We start from the raw sequence: 27,457 nt of genomic DNA, 5'->3' as shown, positions 1-27,457 counted from the left end.
CACAATTTTGCCAACTTTTCCTTTAATGTCTCCATAGTGTCCTTTGTTTCACTATCGGAAGGTGTATGCAGGACTTGAAGGATAAGAGCAGTTTGGGTGGCTAACATTACTGAGCAGACATTGATTTATGGCTGCTAGAGAATTATACACCAAATGATACATGGGACACAGATGAACAATGGGATTTAAGCAAACGGAATGGCTCAGGTATAGGGACAAATGACAACAGAAACAGTCAGGACCTGGTATGGGTGGCAATCTGCAACTGGTCAAAGACACACAGACCCATATACTTATGACATCTATCACTAAGAAAAAGCACATTTTCCTTTTATTTTCATGCCTTTCCCATATTTTACTTCCTTGTAGTTCAACTCATTTCCACATAATCTGCACTGAATATTGCTTTGAAATTAATTCCTGCCTCTTGACTCTCAGCTTCAATGCTGCTATCAGCTGATCTGTTGCATGTTTAGCTCAGTGTCCTATCCCTCCCCTTCACATATCCCTCCTGCCTTTGGGAACCTCCTATATGGTCTCGCACATCCTGAATACCAAAAAGGATCTGTCTTTTAACTGCAAAACATCCTTAAGGCACTTTTTGGGTGTCTCTTACCAGAATTTTTGTCAGTCATCAGTTCTTCCTCTATATAAAATGTCTGGAAGAATGGAAGAGAGAATGAGAATTCTTCACCAGCCTAGAAAATAAGCATTTTATAAACTGACTGGCTTGGCTTTTTGTCAATACCAAACCAGCTCTGATGTGGGATGCTCACTGCGTCGCTATGAGAAGCATTACATGGCTTTCACACAGGCTCAGAGCTCTGCTGACATAAAGCCTTTTGCAGAGTCAGGGCACCAGGTATTTTTCTGGTTTCTATTAACAATAGTCATGTTGAATAGGAGTCTTCTACAAAGTCATCCAAATGAGACTATATCCACACTGAGAAGCTTATTAGCCTGAATTGAATCTGTCCCTAATAATTTATAACTTCGATAATCAAAGTTTATTTTATTAAAAAAAAAAAAAAATTAAAAAACAGTTAAAATCTGGTTTTAACAGATTGTGTGTCCTTTACCTCACACAAAACACACCTTGGAAGTGTGACAAAACCAATATTCTCAGAGGCATGGAGCCCAAGAGGTGCAAAATTATTCTCAGGAGTACAGAGCCAAAGAGCTGCAAAATTCTCCAGATGCTTATTTTTACGATGGTTCCTATTACCAGACTGACCAAAGGCTTCTAACATCTTAGACTGCTCAAATGTCATGAGATATCACTGTCTGGAAAAGAAAATTGTTGCAGTCTGAAACTCTTGTATGGAGTGGCCACATCTTCATTTTAGTTTGTCATGGCAGAAGGTATGTGCATGCATTTATGCAGAGGTAACAGGCTACATTCACTTCTGAGAAAAACACACATACACACATAAAACAAAAACAAAAAACAAACAAACAAAACAAAGAAAAAAAAAACCACAAACCTAAAAACCAGGAGTTTTAACATACATTCCTAGTTTGGCCTCATGCATGTAATTTGCATGCATGTCTTCAGCAACTGCTTTAAATTGCAGTGTGAGTTTATAGTAAAACCTGGCCAAAGTGTTACTGTTGTTTACTTATTATTTAGGACTAATTCTTTATTAGACGTGGTAAATAGTACAAAAAGAAATAAAAATCCTGGTAAGACAGTTTTATAGCCTAAGATGAAGACAGCACACATTGGGAATGTAGTCATTAGAGTCAGTCCAGCATAATGAGTATCGATCTGATAAATTTTAATCCTATGTTTTCCATGACTAACTATGCTTGTTTAAGGAAGCTATATTTCCCCAAGTACAAAAGTGAGAGAGATATCCCATAGTCATATTTCTGGGATGGCAAAAGAATGAGTTTGTTCATGCCATGTATCAAGTATCAGTTACTATTTTTTAAGGGAAAGTATCCACAACTCAGCTATTCACAGATGTGCCCAGTTGCTTCCATGTAGTCTTGGGCTTTAGACACACAGAAACACACAGTTAAGAGTTACTAGCTTTTGGAGAAGAGCATTGCACCACTACTGTGCTTCTTTGAACAGCCCACTGTTTACTATAGCCAAAAAATCTCAACTCCACGACAGGTAGAAGGAATCGCAATGTCTGATGCTTTGGTCCAAAACACCCAGGCCCTTGAGGAGAAATGCTAGGGCCCTTAGACAGTCCATGAGTAGAGCATGTTGCAGAGATTAATCAAATGATTACTCTAAATCATTTGCAATGGACTCTTTGGGGTTCTCCTGAAACCCTGCTTTTCATCAAGGTGGAGGTACCTTATTCAGGATCCACTCCTCAGACCGTTCTCCACCAAGTCAACGCATGCAAACTTATTTTGAAAAATCAGTCAAGAATCTCAGTCTTTCCTTCTAAAGCACAGCCAGTTTTGCAGCAAATAACAAAACATTGAGAGTTTCCAGGAAAAAAAAGTCTTTTCTGGGATCTTCTATGATTGCCTCAGATTGAAGGTATGTAAATTTTCAACTCCTATGCTACAAGGCTATGGGCTCCTTGGAAAACAGGGTGAGATATCTCTCAATGTCTCCTAAACAGAGGAGATGGGATTCATCCTAAAGGGCAGCTATGGTCAGTTTTAAAAATATTTGGTAGGTGTGGATAGCCTACTGAACCTAGCAAGTTGTGCAGCAAAGCACTTAGGATACAACATTTGGAGAAAGAGAAAGTGCACTCATGCACATTTGGGACAATTATCTAGAAGAGTGAGAGAAGTGCTTGCTCTCAGTTCTTGTTCTTACAATGTTTTGTGTAACAGTTATACCAGCTGCCCGTAAGCTGTAATGGCTACAAGTTGCTTCTGTGAATCTCATAAAAATGGTCTAAGGTAAGGTTCTCCCCCCCCCGCCGTCAGACAAGCAACTATATTGCAAGGTTGAGAAGCGGTGTTCACCTTGTATTTTCTCCCTGGCTTAGTGAAGTCTGAGCTCTTTGCTGCAAAATGGGCCACTCAGAATCATTTACAGTCCTTTGGCTCAGACACTGAACCCTTTAAGCTGAGGGGAAACCGGACCAAATATCTTCTGTATATTGCAGAAGAAAGCAGGTCACCCATAGACCCTACTTTGTGTTTGTGGTTTATTTTTATAGGTGGTCACAGATCCACCCTGAGAGGAATCCCTTTAGCTTTACACAGCAGGTGGATGGGAGATTTCCAGGGGGGATTGTTTGTTTGTAGACTTATGCTCCAAGTCCTGGTTTAAAATATTCTTTCTCTTAGGGGCTCATGAAGCCTTTATGATTCCATTCTTGCCAGCTCCTGATATAAGGAGCATAGCTGAGGCATAAGGAGCAATCAGTGTGCCTTCATGCCCTTGCAATACATGAGGATTGTTGGTAGTTGGCACAGTTCAGGTAAGACCATAGGCTGCTCTAAGTTATCCCTCATAGGTGACTGAACACTTGGTGAACAACACTTCTCTCTCATAAGCTTTCCAGAATCAGAGCCTTTATATTTCTGCACATTTTTGCTTTTGACCATGGACTTGGTGTTTATGACATTGGTGGGTCGCTGTTCAAGGCAGACACTGTGTACCCTTAATCTTAAAGCTGTATCAGATCCCATTCATCTCAGTCTCCATCATTTGGGGGAGTTCTTCTCTACAGACTCTTAGAATCATTCGTTTCTATAAATCATTGTGAAATGCCTATTTGGAAGCTGAACCATCTAATATACATTTTCTGATGACTTAATCAGAGATTTATATTCATATTTCCAGAGGGGAAAAAAAAAATATAACGAGTCTGTCTAATAAAACTGCACATTTCTGCTTGATGTATACATAATCCTAGTTACTATATCACTGCATGTAACAGATTTGCAGTTTATAAATGAGTATATTTATAGTAAATTAAGTGTACATGTTTTCATACATTCTATATACAAATTGAATATTTTCTAAAACAGCCAAAATACAAGATGCTTAATGTGAGTGACTCTAAGGCATTGATTTCAACTGTACAGAAAAATTAAATCTAAACATGATACTGGATGTGGTGAAAACAATACCATTAAATTAGAACACAATCAGAACAACAGTGTTTCCTGTTTTGACATCAAAGGTCTTCAGCTCTGCTTTGACATTTGTTTTTCATAAATTCCCTTAGCAGTTTATGCAGCAGCAGATGAATATTCCATAACAGCCAAATCCATTGATATATCTTAATTAAATCACTGGTTCTGAATAAAGGCAACAGATGAATATGATATGGATCACTGTGGCTAACCTTTTAAATCAAAAAGAAGAGCAGGGACCTCCAGTGGGAATGTGCCCTGTGCCCTCCAGTGGGAATGCACCAATACCTGTCATGTCTGGATGGAATTTGAGTCTCTGTGGGACGCAGCCCTTTGAGGATCAAACTGTGTGGAAAACAACTCACAGCTTAGGATCCTCCGCTGGGATACTAAGTCGCACCGGTTGGCTTGTACTTACACTGCTGCACGCTTGCAGCCCTTCTGACTGGCTTTGGAGGGATCTGCCTGCAGGAAGCTCAGAAAAAGATCCAGGGAACGAGCAAACAGATAAGCAGCGTAGATAATAAGGGGGTCTGCTTGAGCTTGCTGTCTGGACCTATTTGTCTAGAAGCCCAGACATAACCTAGCTAACCATGAAACTCTCCCAGCTTATTCATATTCTGGAAAAGAACCTGAAATTAGAGAAAGAAGGGAAGAAGGACAAGTTCTGTATCTCTCTTTACCAGTGATTTTAAAATAAACACAATTAAAAGGATCCTTGCATAATTGCAGTGAAAATGTTTCTGCATGAAAATGTGCATACCTAGGGCAAGGGCTGAACTTCATTTCCTTAGCTACCTTTTTGTAGTTGAAGAAAAGGAAAACAAAAACAAATGAACTCGATATCCTGTAGGTAAGGATCCTCGTGCAGCATCTAACTGCAGTGAGATGCATGTACACAGCTTTGTCTGAAAACAGCATAAAGTTGTAGATGTGTTTCAAGGTAGAAAATAAATCAGAAGCATACCTCCATGACAATGGATGCTTGCACATCTCAAGCAGCCTATACTTAGGGAGTACAATGACCTGACCACATCCAAAAACCTCCTTTCTCCTACAATGATTCTTCAGCCTGTGCCCTCCAATGGGAATGCACCAATAGCTGTCATATCTGGATGGAATTTGAGTCTCTGTGGGACGCAGCCCTTTGAGGATCAAACTGTGTGGAAAACAACTCATGGCCAGTAGCTGTTAAGAACTGTAGTCCAGCTTTGGTTGTTAGTCACTGGAGAAGAAACCTCTGCAGCTCTTCAGCCTAGCTTACGTATATTTTCCAACTTTTATATGTATTTATAGGTTGTTTTTCCAACTGCTATTTGCTGTGAAGTGTCATGTCTAGATTAAGGTTTACTTCCACAGACGGTGCCTCTACTTAGCACATATGTGCAAGCTGCTTTTGTTTCTTAAGCCTGGTGCCATTAATTTCATCCTTGAATATCATTCAGTGGTTTCCATTCAAGCTTTTTTAAGCATTTCATTACTGGTCAATTCAGGGGCCAAGTAAGTAGGCAATGGACCTGAACATATGGGAAAAACTGACCTTTGCTGCCAAGGAGCTAAAGTATTAAAGTACATAAGCCATTTCCTGTAACAGTTGTCAAGCTAATTTTCAGTAAATTACGTAACCCATGTGTTTATTATTCGGATATAAACCCACTGACTCAGCATGAAAATGGCGACATACTGCTTTACAACTGTCTTTTACATCTACAGCCACTATATCCCCAAACTGCATCCCTCTAACAAGACTTCTCTGAGTCTAGAAGCAGCAGCATTTGAGCAAGCTAATTCACACTTCATTGCACCATCCAGTGATGAGAGTAACGTTAATGGGCACCGTTGCTGTACGGCTCTATGTAACTCCATAAAAATCAGAATATCCTTTAGCAAATAAGGACTTAACGGATAAGAATGTATTTAAACCACAGAATTAAACTCAATATGAAATAAAATCACTATCACCCTCATTGTAAATGTTTTCCACACCAGAAGATAACACAATTCTGGAGTTCTTGGCGACAAACTCCCCTTCTCCCCACTCAGTGCATGACGGCCAGAATATACCAAAAAATATTTGGCATAAAAGACACAGTAGTGCCTATAAATCAATAGTTTTCTCTATCTGATATAATCTAGCTTGTGTTTAGATTTGAAGTAGTTTTAGAAGATGGTGTGAAAAAGTGGAAATAATTTAGTAGCCTCTGAAGGTCAGCACCTGCTAGAAAATTTTAAATTCAAGTTGACTTTCCATTAGCACCACGTCTCATGCTGTGATTAGATTGTATGTTGATCCTTTGTATCATGGCATTGCACAGGGTACTCTTGAGGGAGCCCGAGATGAATATGTACTAATCTAAGTTACCACTTTACCATCCCTGGTTTCTACCAGTGAGAAAGCACATTCTTGGCTAGTTTTATAATACAGGTGCCCTATTCTGTTATTTCTGGTTTTCTCAATGAACACAAAGAAGCAGGGGAGAAAGTACATCACTCTGATTTGTTGTTGTTTTTTACTATAAAAATATAATATTAATATTAATCAGGTAAAATGTACATCATGCAGGTTTCATTTTTTATTATTTTACAGAAACCATGCTCGACTGATTTTACAATTGAAGAAGAAACAGCAAATCAACTCATAGGACCACGAGTGTATGTTTGCTGTCAACACAGAGACTATCAGGGACTTCAATTAGTATTAGATTGCAGTCTTCACATTTACATTTAAAAGTATTCTACTCTATGTCCTTACACAAATTATTAGCCAATTCAAATTCAATAGAAGATAAGTGTAAGATGAAAAAAGTATGCATTAAGTATCTGACAGACGGTGATTAAAGGAGGGCAATTCTGAGAGCTGTCGCTCTGCCACTTCTCTCTGGCTGTTCATCAGAGGGACAGTCCCTCTCAGTGCTTCGTCATTTTGTATTCTATCACTTGGTGTGTCAAGAAGAGCCAGAAATCTGCTCCTCTGCTTTCAGATGATTTCAAATGTTTGTGTAAGACAGAAATATAAAAAAAAGAAAGGATCTCAAAACAAAACCAAAACAAAAACAAAACAAAACCCCAAAACTGTTGTTGATGTCTAAAGTTTTTAATATTCACCTGCTGCTCTCCCACTATCTTCCTGAATTTTCTAATTCACAAAAACAAGTTAGGGAGAAGCAGTAACTAATGATGAAACGTTTTATCTGCATAAAACACCTTGTTCCAGTAAGCAGAATTTCCTCTCTCTTTAGAATGCGTAGCCTTTATTCCACAAATTAATCAAAGAGCTGCTGTTTTCCAGTAATTCAGACTAGTCATAAAAGTATATATAATTATGGCGTAATCAGTAGTATAAGATAAATGGGTTCTACTCAGTTGCCTTTCCATGAAATCAGACTTTTCTGACACTTTAGAATGCCTACAGTGGACTCAGAGAAAACAATCTAACTGGTCTAAAGCAGAAAAGCTAGACAACTGTATGAGTAATGGCACAACTATCTTGATCCATGACATGTTTTGTGAATCAGAGGAAATGAATATTAACCCCAGATTACATGCAAAGCCAGGCAGCAGGTCCCTAATTTAAACTACTGTTCCTGCAGACCTCTTTTGTGCTTAAAAGTTCTTGCATCAAAATATATAAAGTGTTACAAATTGGGTAATCATTCCACATTTCAGACATCCATCTATTTATATGATTTAAAATATCAGTGTTGTACAACAGCCCAAATAGATCTCAAATAGACTAATGAATGTTAGAAACTGAAACAATTTGTACTATAGTCACAATAGACTCAGTATAAAAATATTTTTATATAACTTGACTCAATGGAAGATAAATTTATTTTGACCTCTTTGTAGCTGTACTTCTTATTCTTAACAGGAAAAGAAATATGCAATAGAAAACAATAAGAATTTTCAATTATTTTTTTTTAAATGAACAAGACCTCAGTGTGCATCATGCTGACAAACAAAAATGGTTATCAGCTGGCAAGGTTTTGACAGGTGATGTAAAGTTCAAAACTGCATGACTTCACTCTCTAGTTCTGAATTCTGAGATACAAAACACTCTTCAAATGAACATAGCAAAGAACAAGAAAGCCTTTCAGATCCCTCACCAGAAGACTGAGAACTCCAGGAGAGCTTGGAGATATGAAGTTATGAAAAAAACTCTGAAGATCTATTTGTCCATTCAAACTGCTGCAAAGTACCATCCTGCCCTGGAAAGTGACTTAATAAAACAAAAATAAAAATTAAGAAATGGCAGATTCTTTGCCATTAAGGGGTCATAGGTGTCATCAGGCAGCAGCTTCACCTTGGGAATCAAGCAAACCACGGGACTTGGACAGGAGCAGCGTCTGTTAAACAGCTCACCACAGACCATACTACGTGGTGCACTCCACACCTGCTCTACCTGCCTGAACATCAGGGCAGCAAAGCTGTGAATATGTCTCCTCCTGTGTTTTTCATTAAATGTTTTTAGACACATACTGGGGAACAATAAAGAGCTGTCTTTAAGTTGTCCTGTGTACAGGGACTGCTGCTATTCCTGGTTTTATCTAAACTGCAAGAGATGAAGCAGAAGTCTTCTTTTAATGCCTGAACCATATAAAGGGCAGGAATAAGTTCTTAATGGTTGCTACCTTACTCAGTTTATTAAGGTCTGCTTTAATTTATATTCTCTAAAAATTCTCTTATACTCATGCAAATACACAAAATAAATGTGAGAACTTAATACAACATTACTTACTACAAGCTAATGTGGACTCCAGTTCAGGAACTCAATAAGCACTTTGAAAACTGTTCTGAAATTAAAACTTAAGACTTCCCTGACTTGAGTTTTTTTAACTTGTCAGTTTTCAAGCCTTGAATCTGAAAGCCGTACTAGGTTCTTCCTCACTCAGGCATTAGAAGCAGTCAAAAAAGACACTTTGTTCCGAATCTTGTAATTCGCACATGTGGAACAGAGAGAAGAAACTGATCTTTGATCTAAATTTAAACACTTTTCTCATTGGCATGCAAACTTCTTCTTTCCTAGCAGATCATTCACTGGCAAGGAAATTATTGTTTTTCCAGTCGTTATCAACTTTCACTGCACTGCTAACAAGGTTCAATACAAGAAAACATGCATTTCAGTGACCAAAGCCAAGAGATGAGTGTAAATGTACATTGGCATCAGATTTGCTATCAATTTTCAAAGTAAAACCACATTCTGATCTTTAAATTGGCACAGAAGAGTCAGTTTTGGTGGACTTGCAGTGCTCTTTGGAAGTGTTAAATATTTGCAACCAAAACTTCTCTGCCAAGTCCCTTTATTCAAAGCCATAAGACATTCTCTGCTCACTGCCACAGGGATTTACAGGAGTACAGCAGGGAAACTTGTGAATAGTAATGCTTGCGAAAGAATTCTCCAGTCCACAGCCTTCTTCGTGTTGGAATGGCGGTGGTGACTCCTCAACTCAGTCCAAATTTTGGAAGAAAAGGGGGGAGGAGATGGGTCATGCAGGTGATAAACAGAATATGGATTTTATATTTTCTAGGTATCCCTAGAAACTGGTTCTTATCATTCAGTCAGCATTCACCGGCTAAAATTTGCCGTGTGCATACCTTTACTACTATATCCCTACTTTGGGGAAGAAGGTTTTACTTCAAGTTGAACAGAACACAGACCTTTTCTTCAGACACTACTATAAAGAAGACAACGGTTCAGTATGCAACTGTTAAAGACATTGTCTTCAGAGCTTGAAAATTTCAGGAACAAGACTTCTCAATAGCTTTTAGTGTGGAACCTGGAATCCTGTTTACTACATTGAACTAATAAGGTCTTCACAAGCAGCCTCTGACAGCTAAATAATATTGTCATGTGAAAATAAGGTTCTCAAGCTTTGGACCCTTATTACCTACACTACTCTTCTAGACCCCACGGATCAAGTTATCTCTGTGACACTGTCACACTGGAAAACTAAGTTATTGAAAAGAGAATCAGAACCCAGAGGTAAACCCCTGAAATCTATAATTTGCCCCAAATATAATTGAATAGTGAACCAGAAGACTTTAAAAACTTACCTTTAAAATTTGGTCTGATTCTAGCATCATACCCCGACGTCCTTCCCATCAATTTGTCCAAAAAATCTGAAGGAGACAGGGTCTGTGAGGGGGATTTTCCAGATCTTGAATCATGTTCTTTACAGAAAGTCGTCCTAAACAAATTATTAGCCACCATTAGCTAATATTTCGCTTGTGTCATATTCAAGTCATGGAGAAATTATAGCACTAAATAAATTGTCTCAATTCAGTGAATGTAATAATATTTTTATAGAGCAATATAGTCTATTTTTCAACTGAAAACTTTATTCCATAAATAAAAATTAACTTAGGGTAGTGTACAAGGCCACAATTAGTTATTTAGAAAAATCCTCAGCTTTAAAAAAAAAAATTTCATTGCAGCTTTAAGGCTTTAGAAGATTCAATTTACTCTTTATCTTAACGTGTAGAGCAATCTCATAGGGACTTTGATACTTTACTTCATTTCACTGCTTTAACTACATGTATGCCATTAAAACTACATGTTAACACTAATTTAAGGTGGTCCTAAACTTCCAAACAACAGCTGGCAATACTCACCAAGCAAAGTGGGAAAATATTGGTTTTGTTAATGTCAGGAAGGATAGAGATGAAAAAAATGTTTTTTACAGATGCTACTGAAAAAAGATTTAAATCACAATAATGAATTTCTGGATTCTTCCCCAGCATGACAACAGTGTTCCAGAGTCAGTCACATCTGATGTTCGGATTTTTTTACCAATGGACATTGAGTAATAAAATTAATTAATATTACCACCAGCTGGTATTTATATGTAAGCTCTTGGAACACAACTCTGTTTTCAGGATTTAAGAGCAAACTTCTGGTACCATATCATACATATGAAATGCTTTGCACATAGCATATTACATATTTCAAGCACATTAAATATTGCAGAGAAAGAGAATTTAGGAGTTCTCCATGGTTGTTCCCTAAGGAAAAAGAAACTACAATGAAATGGTCATATTTTGTGTTTAGGGGCACAGATTTCATCATAAAGCATTATCTTGATTCTTCAACAACCAATTTTATGGTATCTGTTTCAACATGATCTTTGAGCTATACGAGTAATTGAGTAATTCTGTGACTGTGTCTTCTTAACCACTCTCTGATAAATATTTGCCCAAAGGGAACCACTCAGTTTCAGGAGTGTTTCATGGAGGTTTTATACAAGTATAAACAAATCAGATACACATGTGAGCATCTGAAATGTGAAGCAAATATCAAATCCTTTATCCCTTTACAAGAGCACTAGAATTGTTAAAAGGCAAGGTGATAGTAAATTCTCATTGTATGATTTCCCACGTTTTTTCAGGTTACAGTTACAGAAGGTGGTTGCTTCTCTTTGCTTTTGTGAATGACACGGTACCATTACAAAATATCTTTAATTTTTAATACCTAATATGTTACATTCCCCACTTAAATACTAAAACCACTCAGTAAAGATAAAAAGAAAAACTGGAAAATTAATTCACTGGGCTTATTTGGGATGTTTCCGTACAAATTACTTCTGTTTTCATTTAGAGCCCACTAACTATGAGTTGTGTTGTGATCACAGACTCATGAATATGAACACTATTTCACTCTGACACTGTATATACACCTCATTGCTCATGTAAAAACACTTTATATGTGTACACGTAGGTACACAGTAGCGTACAGTATAATTATGAATGTGATTAAAATGATGCTTTGGTTGATAAGACTGACCTGTTTGCTTTGTATCACAAAAGTAAATAGTTGAAGCAAAAGATCAGAAAAAGCTAAAAAAAAAAAAACAACCAAACCACAACAATCATACGTACTGGTACTTTAAGTGAGCACAATACCAGTCTCATCCGGGGTTTTCCCAAAATCAGAGGACTGGTTCTCTAGTCAAAAATAACTACAACCTTGAGAAAACTGATTCAATCATTTCCATAGCTGGAAGAGGAGGGAACCAAGGCAACTTCCGAAACAACCTCTGGTAGGAGCAGAGAATTTGTGTTTTGGAAGTAAAACTGAAGAAAATCTTTTTAGCTATATTGATACTCAGTGAAAAACCATGTATTTGAATTAGAGAAATGGAAAATAAATCACCCAAATTTGAGATTTTGTGTGTGTGTGTGTTTGTTACCAAGCAACGAGTCTCTGAGTGTAAAAGGGATAGCCTATATAGAATGAACATTAAATACTCTCAAATATAGCAAACAAACTAGGTTAATGTGATGTAGCACCCTTATAGTTATGATTTCCACAACCTTTTGACAAAAATCATCACATAGAGTCATATCACCTACCTGAAGTTGTTTGTCTCTAAGAAAAATGCAAACAAGGTTGTCAAAATTTTCACTATCTGCCGGTTCATTCCTTCTGCTTTCTGTGATGATTTGGAAAATATCCCAGAAATGATTCCAGAGAGATGCAGGGAAAAAGTAAGCTGGTGCTGCCTAGATTCCCAAATTCAGCAATAATTTAGTTTTCTTGACAATCAGGAAGAGAAGGTCTGGATCTCTACAAACTGGGGGTAAAAAAGAAGTGTCAGTCCTTGGAATCATGGTCAGGTCAAGCCTAGGCTCATCTCCAGCAGCCAGCACAAAAGAGACAAAGCATCAGACCTGGTCGTTCCCCCACCAGGCTTTTGGTGATGGAGAAAAAAAAAAAAAAAAAAAAAAAAAAAGAAGAAGAAAAGGAAAAGAAGAGGAAACCCAACTACCCGAGGAGCATCATACAAAAGGGAATAGCGCTGAGAGCAGTCTGCTGCCAATATGTTTTATTCCCCTTTCGCTTTGAAAATTAGTATTTGTGGACGGTGATGGGGCTACTGGGTCGGTTCTGCTTGTCCCCTCTTTGGGCAGAGAGGTGTCGGGGCTGCCGGGGAGGGAGGGAAGGAGGGAGAGAGGGAGGGATGGAGGAGGGAGGGCCGGAGCGGGCGGGGGCCGCGGGGAACCCCAGCGCCTGTGCAGGAATGAGGCCGGCGGGAGCGCACCGCGCTAGAAATTCAGCGCTCGGACAGCTCCGCGCTCTCCAGCGCGCATGCGCCTGGCGGGTGCGCGCGTCCGTGTCCGCGTGTGCGCGCCCGGGGAGTGTCCGCGGGCTGCGGGGGCGGTTGTGAGGGGCTTGTGTGTGGGTGGGTGTGGGTGTGAGTGTCTCCGTGGGGTGTGTTTGCGGGCATGCAGGAGCGTGTATCTGCGTGGAAGGCTTGCGGTGTGTTTCTGCGAGTGGGGATGTGTATGTTTGGCGGGGGGTGTTTCTGCGCGGCGTGGTGGGGGGTGTACCTGTGCGTGTGGTGTGGCGCATTTCTGAGCGGGGGGCGGTGTGTTTAGGGGTAGGGGGGTGTTTGCGCGTGAGGGGGTGTCTGTGTGTGCTGGTACGTGCGTGGGATGGGTGGTGTATCTGCGTGGTGTGTTTGCGCGTGGGGGAGTGGCTGGGGAGGGGAGCAGTGTGAGGGGGTGTCTTGCGTGTGCGATGGCTCCGTCTGTAGCATCACGCGTGTGGCTGTGGGAGGTGGGGGGGTGGCGAGGTGGGTGCGCACACGCCGCCGGAGGTGCAGCCCCCGCCCGCCGCCGGGGACAGGGGCTGCTGCCGCCGCCCTCGCCCGGCGGCCGCCGCGGGACACTTTCCCGGCCACCGCCGCCTCCCGCCGGGCTGGCGGCCAGGAGGGCTGGGTGTCGTACCTCTCAAGGGAGGTGCCGCCTTCCCGCAGGTGTCTGTGGCGAGGCGAGGGGGGCGGGCAGACCTCCCCCTCCTTCCTGGGGAGAGGGAGGAAGGAGCCCCTGCTGCTCTGCGGCTGGGGACTGCATGCAGAGAAGGATGCTGGCCCCCCTTTTGGGAGCTTCTCTGTTAAGACGGGTAGGTGTGAGGGGGAGGAAAGAGTGGTCTACGGGGAGTTTGTAGAGAAACCACAGTGGGGAGATAGCGTAGTTTCCAATTTTTACTTGTTTTATTTCTTTTCTCCGTGTGGTAGAGAAGAAGATAACGGCAGGTGGCTTACTAGGGGATGTTTCCATCTGCAGACCCTGGCATGCTGGGAGGAGATACTTCTCCTTTTATCCGTGGGGAGCTGAAACAGGGGATGCAATTACCCAAGACCCTGCAGATGGCCAGTGATGGAGAAGGACTGAGGCCCAGTTTTGCCTTTCTCCAAAGTCCCAATCCTGTGCCCTTCTCCCAATACTTCCCACGACTTCAGTTTCTCAGTTACAGGTTCTTATGTTAAACCCAAGCTGTCACTGAGGTGTCATGTTGTTCAAGAGAAGGGAGTAACTTGCCCCTCTGAAGCACATATGGTGACTGATGAAAACTCTGCTCAACACACTACAACACTTAAAGCATTTGGGTAACATGGTTTTAAATGGGTAGCTGGGGAAAATGCTTTTTCCTCTGCTACCACCATGATTTCCCCCCTTCCTGCCACTGGTTACTTTCTAGTTCTGTGTACTCTACAAAACTCTGAGAAGAAGACGGATGCTTCTCCATCGGTTTGGTTGCTTCTCATTGGAAAATCCTACATTTTGTGTAAATCACAACCAAATCTGTTTCAACAATCTGGAAAACAATTTCTGCAAATATTTTGTCATTTTTACCCATTTTATATTCCCAAAATAAATTACTCTTCAGTTTTGGGTGTAGCTATGTTCTCCCGCCACAGAACCAGTCCACCTGAACACTGCCTCACTTCCACCAAAGTACTTGCACACACACATTTCTCTTATCACCAGCTAAAAGCCCTACCACTTCATGACAGATACTCTTATGACGTTTGTAATCACTTTCAAAAAATTACTTTTGAAAAGTAGTAGTTCTATTCCCATGTTAGCAAGAGATCAAAGCCACTTACTGTTTATTAAATGAAACTCTGTTGTTGCATTTTGTTTATTTTACTTTAATACTGTTGGAAATGCCTGGAAAAATCTTCCATACTAGCTATTCATAGGTGCAAAAGCTGGATTATACAATATCTTATGTACAAATAAATGAAATAACTGGAAAAAAAAAGCAGTCTAAACATCCAAATGTAAATTGAATCCTTTATTGCCTGGCCTGCTATTTCAGTAGGATAAAGGAAGGTCCAGCAGAAGAAAGGCCACATAATTTGTTTTCATTTAAACTATCAATGTTTAACAGTAGACATTGAGGGCTGATGCTGAATCACTGTACTGTAACATCCTCTAACCTCTTTAGAAGATTGGACCCCCTGCTAACATATTAAAGAAAAGAGGTTGTGTTACATATCCTACTGCAGTGACTTGTTCTGAGAAATAAAGCTCCTAAAGCTAAATCTGGAATAGTTTTGAGTCGACAAAGATGTACTTTTCAAAATTTGTGCCTGTCCCCATCTAGATAGGAACCAAACAACACTGCTATATATTGTTACCTTGGGTTAAGATAAATCGAGAAATCAGAAAGCAACAGTTTCTATCAGTTGAGGGAAAAAACTATGTCTCTTTAACCTACACTGCCACCTGCTTAAAAGTGTGGGGAATCTCAGGACTGCTTGAAGAGTTCCTAATGCAGAAATCACTGAATACAGTGGGTATGTTTCCAATGAGGCTGTTCACATGGATTTTGTGACATGACATGCTTTTAAAGAGCTAATAATGTTCATTAACCTTTTGGGCACAAGAAACTATCAACATTTCTGCAAGTTTTCTAACTAGAGAAAACCTACTTGAAATTCTGCTTTCCAAGATTTAACTGCTAGAGGCTTTTTTCTGCCCTTCACAGCTCTTTGAAATGCTCAATAACTATATCTCTAAGCTAAACAAATGTTTCAGGAAGTTCTTCAAAATAACCTGTCCTCAATTGGGGTGGGGGTTGTAAAAATATGGTGAGCCATGTAGTAATGCATACTTAGACTATCTACTCCATCATTCCTTACACCTACAAATGCTCAGAGGCTTCAGTGGCATGTTACTCTACATGCTGGTTACATGGAAGTGCCAAACAAAACGTAATTATTAAGGGTTGAAGAAAGTGTGTTGTTGATATGAACTTAAGTAACAGCAGTGTTCGCTCAAATATCTCTCCTCTTGACACTCTGAGGGCTCAAAGCAACCATTTTCTTTAATCAGAACGTTCCAGGTCATGGTGAATGTATATGGGGGGGTGGGGTGGGGTAGATTTCAGTGCATCTTTCACCTCTTTTCCATTGTGTGAAAAAGTTCTTGGTTCCAGCCATTCTTGCAACATTGTCTCTCCTCACCCTCCTTCTATTTAAAAAGAAAAAAATATTGTTTATAGTTGTTTTAAATACTGTAACTCTGTAACTTGTCATTAATTCACAATTAAATAGTGTATATAAAGTGTATACTTGATGGTGATGGATGATTCACAGCACTGCAGACCATGGGGGACCATTTGGAAGCAGCGCACCTGCACATACAGGGTGCTTCCCAGTGTCCCCTTCCTGTGCAAGAGCCAGAGCAGCGAGCAGTGCAGCCATCGATCTGCAGCAGTTTCTGGATGAGCTGTGTAGATCAAGTTGCATGCATGCATTTTTTTTTCAAGTATCATTCATCTGTTATCTCTCACAACACATTTCTGACAGTAGAAGTGTGGCAAAAGAATGGGAGTCAAGGAATCCCACCTGGGATGGGGAGGCTTGTCATACAATGGCAGAGAGGTAAAGAAAGGTGAGAGAGAAATACTGTCTTTCAAGTAAAGAGGCTAAATAATGCATCACTGCGGTTCCTCAGGCATATATCAATGCTTAATCATTGTACTAAATACAATATATTATGTCAAGTATTAACTGATTTAGTAATTTCTCTATTCCACCTGATTTTCTGAAGCATAAACTGCTAGGCAGAAAATAGGACAGAATCACCCTGTTTCCATGTAAACGCTTTTTATAGTGGTGTTGTGGTTTAACCCCAACAGGCAACTACGGCCCACACAGCTGCTCACTCACTTGCTGACCAGTGGGATGGGGGAGAAAATCAGAAGGGTAAAAGTGAGAAAACTCGTAGGTTGAAACAAAAGTAGTTTAATAGGTAAAGCAAAAGCTGCACACACAAACAAAGCAAAGCGAGGGATTCATTCACCACTTCCCATGGGCAAGCAGGTGTTTAGCCATCTCCAGGAAAGCCAGGCTCCATCACATGTAATGATTACTGGGGAAGAAAAACACCATAAATCTGAATGTCTCCACCTTCCTTCTTCTTCCCCAAGCTTTATATACTGAGCATGATGCCATATGGTATGGGATATTCCTTTGGTCAGTTGGGTTCAGCTGTCCTACCTGTGTCTCTTCCCAACTTCTTGTGCACTCCCCACTTTCTTGTTGGCAGGCCAGTTGAAACTTGTGTTAATAAGAAATCTATTTCAGTGAATGACAGTGATAGTCTTGGTTGTGTTAGGATAAGGCAATAGCTAGTTGTTCAGCTGTCCAATATGAAATCAAATTATGTATTTCAGACATTTTTTATATCTGACACAAGCAGATATAACAAAGCATTTGTCAATTCAGATCCATTTTGTATATATTAAAAATATTTTCACAACCTGCCTCCTTTTTTCATATTATAAGCCTGAGTTTCTCTTCTCTATTACACATTACACAGGCCTGTTTAGATGGTTGATAGCACTCCTTATGTGGTACCAGTGAAGCCATTACAGATCAGGGGAGTGTTTCATACAAATAAAATGACAACATCTGGCATTTGGAATAGGATAATGCTGGAAATAAGGGAAAATATTAATATAACCTTATATATAATTCAATGTGTCCAGATCTCCTTTGGAAGTAGGAGGAGGAAGAAAAGTTAAAATGAGCAACTTATGCAGTCCTTGGCCTTCGGTTCCAGTATCAAGTTAATACAGGGAGGGGCTGGTAGATATCTGAACAGGAGAAAAAAATAGTACTCAGAAACATCACGAAATTATTCATACACCTTTCATATTGCCTTCTGTCAATTTAGATGTGAATCTGAACAATTTCAAACATTTGGTGTAATTTATGACTTAAATTCCTTAAGACAACACATACTATATATCACAGATTTCAAGAAAGTATCCAAAGTGAACTCTTCCACCAAAGGCAGCCTCCTCTAATGATCAAAAATCAGTCTGAAATTTTAAACCGTTGCCTTTGCTCTTAAGTCTTCTCTTGCGACATCAGAACCTCCTCATTTGGAAATATTTGCTGGCTTAGTGGAACGGGCCCCAGAAGCCAGAAGTGGTTCCAGACCCATTCCAGCAGTGGGTTTCTTCCTGTCTGCACTGCGCTGCTTCATTTTATGATGATCAGGAGGAAGAGAAGGTGGCCTGGATTGACAGGGTTCTGTCCATCATCTGCCTTCATGCAAAGTCCAGGAACAGAGTGTGCAGCAAATAACCTTGTATAGTTCTGCATACTTACATCCAAAGTACAGTTGAGTGAGCTGCAATAGTTGTTCTTGTTCCTTTGTATGTGTCTGGACTTTGAATCACCACCTCTAAGTCATCATTGCTACAGAACGAAGAGTTTACAACTCTTGTTTCAATCTCAATTGAATGGAAACATCATCAGTTACAATTTCTACAAAATACAACACATACAAATTGAAATTACTAAGTAGGGTCACTGAAAAGAAAAATCGATTATGTGAACTATGTTATTTTGAGTTTGCTGTATATGAACCTGTACTCAACAAATTCATTGCAAATGCATGCTCCTGCCCACCTCCTTTGTTTACTTTACCTCAGCTAATCACAGCTCCGAGAGACAAGTTTTCTGCAGGAAATCAACATGCCATTCAATTCTCAGAATTTTGTAGCTGAACTCAGTGCCTGACCAACATTCATTCAGCTTTAGCATTTCAAAGTTTTTAAGTTCTGGCAGAAGCAGTGGCAAGAAAGAACTACACAAAAGATTTAGCTAATCTGTGTCTGATAGGATGACTAACAAAGAGTTCTGTTATATTAAGATGATCTATCTAGTGAACACTTGCTTCTGATATATATATATATATATATATATATATATACATGAAAATTCTGTCACACTTCTTGATTTCATTTGCAGTAATTATTTTGTTCCAGATGTTATATTTTAACCCAATGAGAGAGATCAGAGACTTCAGCAGACAGCAGAGTTGTATAGTAACAATGACTAATGCTGCACATCGTAATCGGTTTAATCACGTCTTCCCTTAATGCTTGTAAGCTGAACTTGCTTCTGTTCTGATGATATTATTTTGGTCTTTGATATTTAATCAAGTATGCATTCTTCCTGGCTTGCAACAAAACAATTTTTTACTCTATTTAATGCTTCTCAAGATTATTCAAAGTAACATTTTTAAATAGACTTTACAATATGGCATCTAATCTACCCATAAGAATGCTAAGATCCAAAGTGGTGTAATCATGTATGCTGACTGAAGAAAAGCTGTAAATCTTAATTTATTTATAAATGGATTACAAGTGTTTCTTTAAACTGATCTTTTAATTTTATATGCCTGGTGAAGAGCATGATGAAAACAATCACAGTAGAAAATATATATGATTTAGATAATTATGTGTGTCCTGCCTGCTCTGGTTCTGCCTTACCAGGATTAGCCATCCCCTAGCTAATACAAAATGCAGAGACACACTAATTTTCAGTACTGTCAACAAAAGAAAAAACAAACAAACAAACAAACATCAAACCAAACCAACCAACCAAAAACAAAACAAAACAAAAACAAAACAAACAAACAGAAAAACAAAACAAAACAAAAACACACAAAACCCGAAAACCCAACAAACAAACAAACAAAAACCCCAAACAAACAAAAAACCCCTCACCTTCCTCCCAGGTGATATTTGGACACTTAGGTGTGGCATTAGAACTATTAAGTTCTTTAGTCACAGAACAGCATGTTGTCACTATATTGTGGAGTACGTAATAAGGCATCAACATCACAAAACAAATACTGATGTGTGCTCTGACAAGTTCATTTTGTGGTTTTCCACACCAAAGAAGTGTCATTCACTTCTATGTTTTCCTCTAGCGTTTACTAGAGAGGAGTAACAAGAGCAAATGTGTGAATGTGTGGGTGCATAAACGCTTTCCCTCTGTCTTTTCTACAGTTCTGGCTTACTGGGATGGAAAGTGCTTTTTCTACCTAATCTGACAACCTCTTCAGATTCTGTAGTGGAGTGTAGAAAGGGAGGGATCTCGGTTTCTGCATCCCAGTGACTGACTGCTATGCAGCCACCTGGTAACAGGGAGAATTTGGGTATTCCTGTGACAAGGAGACTATTAAACTTCAAAATCAGAAGAAAGACCTGAAGATGTGTTGACTTCAGACTCACAGGCTACATGTTATTGGTATGCACATTCAGAATCAGTTTTCTCTATGAATAGAGGTGTCTGCAAGGTATACTCTAAGTCATTAGCAACATTAAAGATATGATTGCTTCTTAACTTTAGAGTATGTGTTTGCCTATGACAGTAGTATGTGCTGTGGCAGGGTCAGGTTCTTGGTACCTAGAGGAATTAAAACGCTGCTGAGTTATGTCTCAGTTACCTACAAGGCTGTCTGAGATCTAAAAATGAACAGTGTTCCAGAAAGGGTGATTTGTTTGTAAATTTAATGAGCAACACTAGCATGCTATGTGATTTTATATAAAAGATGTTCTTGGATTCCTCCTAGCATACAGTGAATAACAGATGGCACTAGAACAGTTGCATAAACCAGTATTTAAAACTTGTTGAAGAAAATTTTATTATTCAAGAAGTGGTATATGGTCACGTAATTAAGGGCTATAACATAATGCGTTATTCATTATGGGGTAAAATGAAGATTGCCCATACATTTCCTGACTGGAATGCTTAACCATGAAGGTTTTTATTCTCTCACCTTGCTTTTTGTATGAAATTTTATTAATCCAATGTTTAAATTATCTTCTCACATCTGGTGATATTCACTGCAAAACCAGTACTGAATGACAGAGAGATGATGCAAAGAAAAAAATATTACAAAACATATCTTTTAGCTAAATGCTTCTCTTTGGAAAGTAATTAAGCAACAAGTTTCTATTAAATATTTTACCTACATTATTGCTACTGCCCTGACAGGAATTTAACTAATGCTTATTAACTCACTGCATTGAACAGTGATCTATAGAACAGTTGTAATAAGATTTTGTGAAGAGTTACCAATTTAAAATTTCCATTCCCTCCTAGTGCCTGTACATAATTACTATCAATACCAATGTGAGTTGCACATTCATTACACAGTATGTACTGAGAGGAGAAGAAGGTTCCTACGGAGAATGTGGATCTGTTCATATCTCTCTCTCAATTGTTTACACTGTAGGGAATAAGCAAAGGTCATTCTCCCAGGCTTTTCTCCTTTCTTGCCAAAGTATGAGCCAAATTAAAGTCAATTGGAGTTTCATTGGAGCTTTCAGACATTATAAGGATTGAGCTTGTTAAACAGGTTTGCTTCAAAGCTCTTATTAAAAAAAAAAAAAAAAAAAAAAAAAAAAAAAAGGCAAAAAAAAAAGCCTGTTTGTTTTCAAGTAAATTCAGTAAAGGCTGCTTCTGCCAAGGTTTCAGTCACCCCCAGAGTTATATTTTCTGGTGACGCAGTTACTGCCTCTTCAAAAATCATCTGGGTTGGGGAGTATCCTAAGAACAAAAACATTTGCTATTCATAAAGTAATATATTTTGGCAAAATTGAAGTGTTCAGCCTTTGCTGCTTCAATAATCACTAGCATACAACAGGAGACAGAAAAAAAATAACAACCCCAAAGTCTTCCTAACAACACAATCTTAAAATACTAAGATTGTCCCACAGCTGTTGATATCTGTGTTAAAAAAGACAAGAACAGTACTGAGTTTTTGAAAGAAAGACATTAACCACTAATTACTGTTGTAGTGTTGTGGAATTAATGCTGATAGCAAGCTGACACCAATATAGAAAGACAGCCTTCAAGTTTATTTAAGCAAATATAGATCCAGGAGTAATCAGCCTTCACAGCATAGCTACAGACCCTTAGTGATACACTTAGAGTGTTTCCACAGTCCAGTCAGAGACACAAGGAGCCTGGACTGTCAGCATCCTCAGTTTTTGTCTTTTTTCTTAAACTTGAGGTCTTCCAAGCTAAAACATGCAAACTTCTGTCGAATTTTCTGCACCTCAGTCATATGAATTGTACAGGACTTTAAAGTAATGGAAAAACTTTTTTGAATAAAATAATATAAAAAATAAAATTATAGTTTTATTAATGACATTGAGAAGAAGGCATCATTAAATATAATCATCCTGGATTTTTTTGTTGTTGCTGTTTTAGGAAAATCTTCCCTAAAGAATGAATTAGAATTCCAGTACAGTGCAGAATGCCCTCCAAATTTGATCTGGCAAAACAGGATGCAGAAAAACTTTGAAGCCTGTGAAACTTTCAGTGACACTCAGAAAGCAGCAAGTTATCAGCCAGGAGAAGGTAGCAACTTTCTTACATCTAACCCCTCTCTGTTGGTGCAAGGCAATGCACCTCTCATGTTTGGCTGCCAGATCTGGTATTTCAACAGTTCATCAGCACTTCTAGCTCTGCTCCCTTGGATGCCAACCAAAAATTAGTTAGGTGCAGCGTCAAGAAAAATATTTTTACTAAAAATGCAGAGGAAATACCGCCACCACAGCAAATATGTAGTCCTTACGTAGCATGTCCTTGGAAAAGTTTTTGAAGGAGATTGCAATGCATGTGTCAGTTTTCCCAGTATTTAAGATCAGAATTGCAATTCGCTTGCACGTGAACATTTTGGGCACCTAAAGACATTCTTCTAGAAAACCTCGTAACTGAAGTTAGCATCAGCCTGCCTCACCCTCTCCCACCTAAGCCATTACAAACAATAAATCCCAGCTGCATCAGGTGAATCCTCAGGCACTTCAAGATGCAGAAAGCTCAACCGCAAGTGTTTGCATTTTACAGACAACTGCTGTCTTGGAGCTCTGGGAATGGAAATCCACAATATTCATGTCATTGAATTAACCTAAGAGCTTATGTGTTTCAGTTAACTGCCTGTTCTTTTTTTCTCTCTTAAGAAAATTTTGCTAGGATGCTGAAGTCTTCATTATGTTTTTTTTTATGATTATTTGGAATCTTTTAATGTGGGGATATCTTCTGATATCAGTTGTTGGGATAAAAATAAGTAACTGGAACACAGGGAAAAAAAACCAACAACAACTAAAACTAACAAGCAACAAACAAACAAACAAAAACAAAAAACAACAACAACAAAACTAAGATAAATGGTAATCAGTCCACAATTAATGAATCATCTTCCCTATTTTATTTAACCCAAGAGGAAAATCAAATGTGTTTCAGGCCGAAATAAAGCATGATATACTGTACCAAGTCTTGCTAGAAGGTAGCTAAGTTGCTTGCAGACTTTTAAAAACTTAGATTTATTTATCTAGTGAACCTAAATGGTCCCTTTAGAGTACTACTGAAGATGTTTCTATGAATTATTCATACAACCTGGTTTTAGTATTGAAGGTTTATAGCATATCATTGGTGGTGCTTTTTGCAAACAGGCAGTGCAGAGAATTTAAAAGATTGATTTTGTGTATACTCTGACCACATTCTTCTGTTACCTAATTTCAGTGCTGGAAATGGAAACTACCCTTAGTTCACAAGGGAAGCTTTACACAGTTAGATTCACTGACATATTCCATATTCATCTCGTGAATGTTGGCCTATATCAGTGTTGCTTTTTTCTTCAGAAACACTGCAAGGAATATATTTTAAATTTTCTATTTACTTATTTTTGTTTTTTAAATCTAAATTCTGTTCCCTGATCTGCATCACTGACTTCCACATCTTTGTGTAGAGCTCATATTGATATCAAGATAAACTGTAACTATTTAAGACTTAATTTACCTCCTAATGCAATCAAAACAAGACTGTGTTCTAACTTCAGTTAGAACTCACGTTCATTGGGAAAAGCTGAATAAATATGCAGAGAAAGGAAAGGGAGAGTTCAGACTTTGGCTTCCTATTTTTGTTATAATTGCTTTTTAAACAACTTTTTAGAAATGTAAAAATATTACTCTGAATAAAAATGCTGATCTCTTTCATTTAGCAAACATCAATCTCTTTGCCCTTTATTTTAGTTAGAGCACAGTCTTCCTTCATTTAACTTCCTTTCTTGTGATGGAACATGATTCATGATGTCTCTGATCCTTCACAAGAAACTCAGAGCAGTCTGGTCTCTTCTACATTATCTGTTTTCATTTTTTAACATATACCTTCGAAGTAACTTCCTACTATATATGCTAAACACTGGTTCAGTCCCACAAAAAAGCACTGATCCATCAAATTTCCTTCATAGGAAAGGTCGCATAGTTCCTCCGTGGCCATGAACTTCATCCAGCACTTCTTGCCCCATTACAAAATTCAAAAATTGAAACCCTGTCTGAGTCGCTACATGATCTCAACAAGTGGCAAATATCTGTAATGAGAAATGCCCCTTTTTCCAACACAGAGTTACAAGACACTGTTTAGGATGGCTGCCCATGGAGACAAACCTAAACTTATTCTACAAGAAAAATAGTTTAAAAAGAAGATTGTGTCCAATCTAGAAGGGAGCAATCCTACTTGTATAAACAAGGTACTGTCATTTATCTGTGGGATGCTATGTTGATCTGGGTAAATATCTGTAAGTATTATTCAGATTTTGTTATCACTGAGTCTGAGGAATGCAATCTAACTGAAGAGCAGTGCTTCCGAGTTATCGGTGCAATACTACTCCCATAGAAATCTTGTTTCAGGCCAGCTACCTGGAAACACTGAGAAAAGAAACCTACTATGTCCATGCTACTTTGTCAATGCAGGAGGTGGTAAGATCCCTCATAAACGTTGGAGCTAATTAAAGAAGTTTTAGATGGCTGATTGTTAAGGATAACAGTATTTTTCCTAACTGATAAAACATGGCTTTCATTCTTAAAGATTAGCCCTCGTTATTCTAAAGCAGAACAGCAAGAAAACTTCTAAAATTTCATGTATAGTCTATTCCAGATGACACATATCTCAGTGGCACTTCCAGTACTTTTTTAAAGGCAAAGACTGTATAATCACTAATGGTACAGCTTGTCAAGAATGGTTTTATTCACCAAATCAATTGATTTTGGCTCCTCATCTTATGTCTATAACAATTAAGTGAACCTTAGGTCCTCTACCCCCTTTTGTTTTGGTTGAACTATAGTAGGAAAAGCAGACACAGCAGGAAAAAATGAACGATAAACATCTGACTTTATCTAAGAAAGATAAATTAGTAGCTACATATTATCTTTCATGGAAGATATTAATGGAATTTCCACACTCAGAACAAATAAAGTTTTAATCTAATATTTTAAAAACACACACATATATGTTTGAAGAGTAGCATATTAGAGTTTATGTATTAAATATTTCATTTGTCAAAGAACTTTGAACATTTTTCAGAATTAGAAGGCTAGATATATTGCTTTTTTGTTTTTATTTTCTGCGAGGCCATGAGCACTACTAAGTTAACCCCCCATATTTACTCAGCTTATGACTTTGTCAGATTCTCATTTTCAAAACACTAACTTGGAAACCAAATACTCTAGTCTGCCAGTAAGCAGAATCAAGCAGTAAAATCATGAGGGAGAAACTGACTGGCTTGCTGGGATGTCTCAGACTATTCCCTGCCTGCAGATGGGTCTCCTGCGATGTCCCCTCTAAGGTCTCCTTTGTGTTGAGTGAGCAGGTTGACCTCCTGGCTCCTGGGTTCTCTGCTGCCCCATCTTCTCTCTCCTGCCTGCCCAGGTGCAACTCACAGTACTCTCCCCAGCAGCAACCTCTGGCTTACTCTGCCTGTGCATATATCTAGGAGTGTGATCTATCTTTTACCTAGACTCTGAACTAATCTAGTGACTGGATGCTTAATATTGCAGTAATAATGAATTATTATAGCTGACCATAGGAAAGGATTAAAACAAATAAGGATCGATGGTCAAAAAAAAAAGAGAGAGAGAGAAAAAAGTCTGTAACAGGTTTTGGATCAAAGACCTTGAATTTTTCGGTAAATAAATTTCCTGTGTACAAATAAAATAAATCTCTGTTACACAGACTGAGCTATATCTACAAATGTTAAGAATTTTCTTATTTAATGTTAAGTTGTAGAAGTTATCTCTCCTACATTGTTGGTATAGGCATTTGAAAATACCAACATGGCCAAACATTTGTTCAGACTAAAATTTTAGTTTTTAGTTTGCCTTTTGTACCCACAGGAGACAGCAAGAGTTTTGGATACATCTCTTCATATTAGTGACTCCACGACTATAATCCACAGCCCACTGGTGTCTGTGAAACAGTCAAAAAGATGTGGTTTTCATTAAAAGTTCGAGACGTGGACTTGTCCATGAAAAGTTTTGAAGTTTGCATTAATATAGTCAAAGATTCTGAGGATCACTGTTATAGGCAACCCATGAGACAAAGGAAAGGCTTTGCCTCACAGTTCGGTACGATGTGCGCAATATCAGCACACTACTTCCCCGCCCCCCCCCAATTCAATGGCTTTCCTACTCTGCTTATCACAGATTCCTTCATCTGTATACCTTAGTAACACAAGGTACCTAAATGTAATATTGTGTGACATGTCTTGTTTACCTTTATAGCCACTTTTTGTCCTTCAGTTCTTAACTGAACAATAACTCTGCATCTTTCAGACCAGGATTCATTAGACATGCTCCATTCTGCCATAGAATTCTTGCAGACTGGCCTCACAATTCCTCCCAGTCTCAGTTTTCTTCATGGAGGAAAGTACTCAATGACTACTAATGTATTTGAAGGCCAATATTCCATTTTTTTTACCACAGTTTGAGGTAGAAAGAGCTAAAAAGGTTTCTATGAGGCATCATTATTTTAACTAATCTGAAGTGATCCATCCTGTGTATAGCACTCCTGAGGCTTTCCTAGAAGCATTAATTTAAGTGATAGTGTTTTCAAGGTCTCCTCGTTATTTCTGGATGTCCCTCAGAATATGACTGTTAACAACTGCATTTTGTTGCAGAGAACACAGAATAAAAATTAGAGCATAAAAAGTGCTGTAGCTAATAAGGAAATCTAACCAAGTACAGGAAATGTGCGGTTTTTTTAATCCTTTGCAATGAGTAGGAAATTTAACACAGGCTGCAGTTCTTTGTGATAAGAGATGACAAAACAACATCCAACATTTGCATATATTTCTCTAGAACAGGGACCTATATAGGAAAGTCCATGGTCACATTTTCCTTTGAAATGCAGCTCTTCTGAGTATCACAGCATTGCAGCCAATGATCTCCTATAATTTCTGTTTGCTGCTGCAGAGAGCTGTATATCACCAAAAGACATAATGATAGCAGTGT

The 27,457-nt window shown here is 38.7% G+C and overlaps 1 protein-coding gene across 2 annotated transcripts in view; it reads right to left on the bottom strand.

Annotated features, from left to right (window-relative positions):
• Window positions 1-12,482, bottom strand: part of GLRA2 (glycine receptor alpha 2) — a gene marked incomplete at both ends in the record, with an annotated part of 126,136 nt that extends 113,654 nt beyond the window's left edge. For both annotated transcript variants that reach the window (XM_080344050.1, XM_080344049.1), the window contains 2 exons: window positions 10,120-10,253; window positions 12,415-12,482. In XM_080344050.1, coding sequence (XP_080200176.1) covers window positions 10,120-10,253; window positions 12,415-12,482 — 202 coding nt within the window. The remainder of the gene's footprint in view (window positions 1-10,119; window positions 10,254-12,414) is intronic.
• Window positions 12,483-27,457: the final 14,975 nt, after the last annotated feature.

Source organism: Nesoenas mayeri (assembly GCF_963082525.1).
Source record: "Nesoenas mayeri genome assembly, chromosome: 1".
Taxonomy (NCBI): domain Eukaryota; kingdom Metazoa; phylum Chordata; class Aves; order Columbiformes; family Columbidae; genus Nesoenas; species Nesoenas mayeri.
The sequence above is the reverse complement of the archived record's forward strand: the minus strand, read 5'-3'. Positions and strand labels throughout refer to the sequence as shown.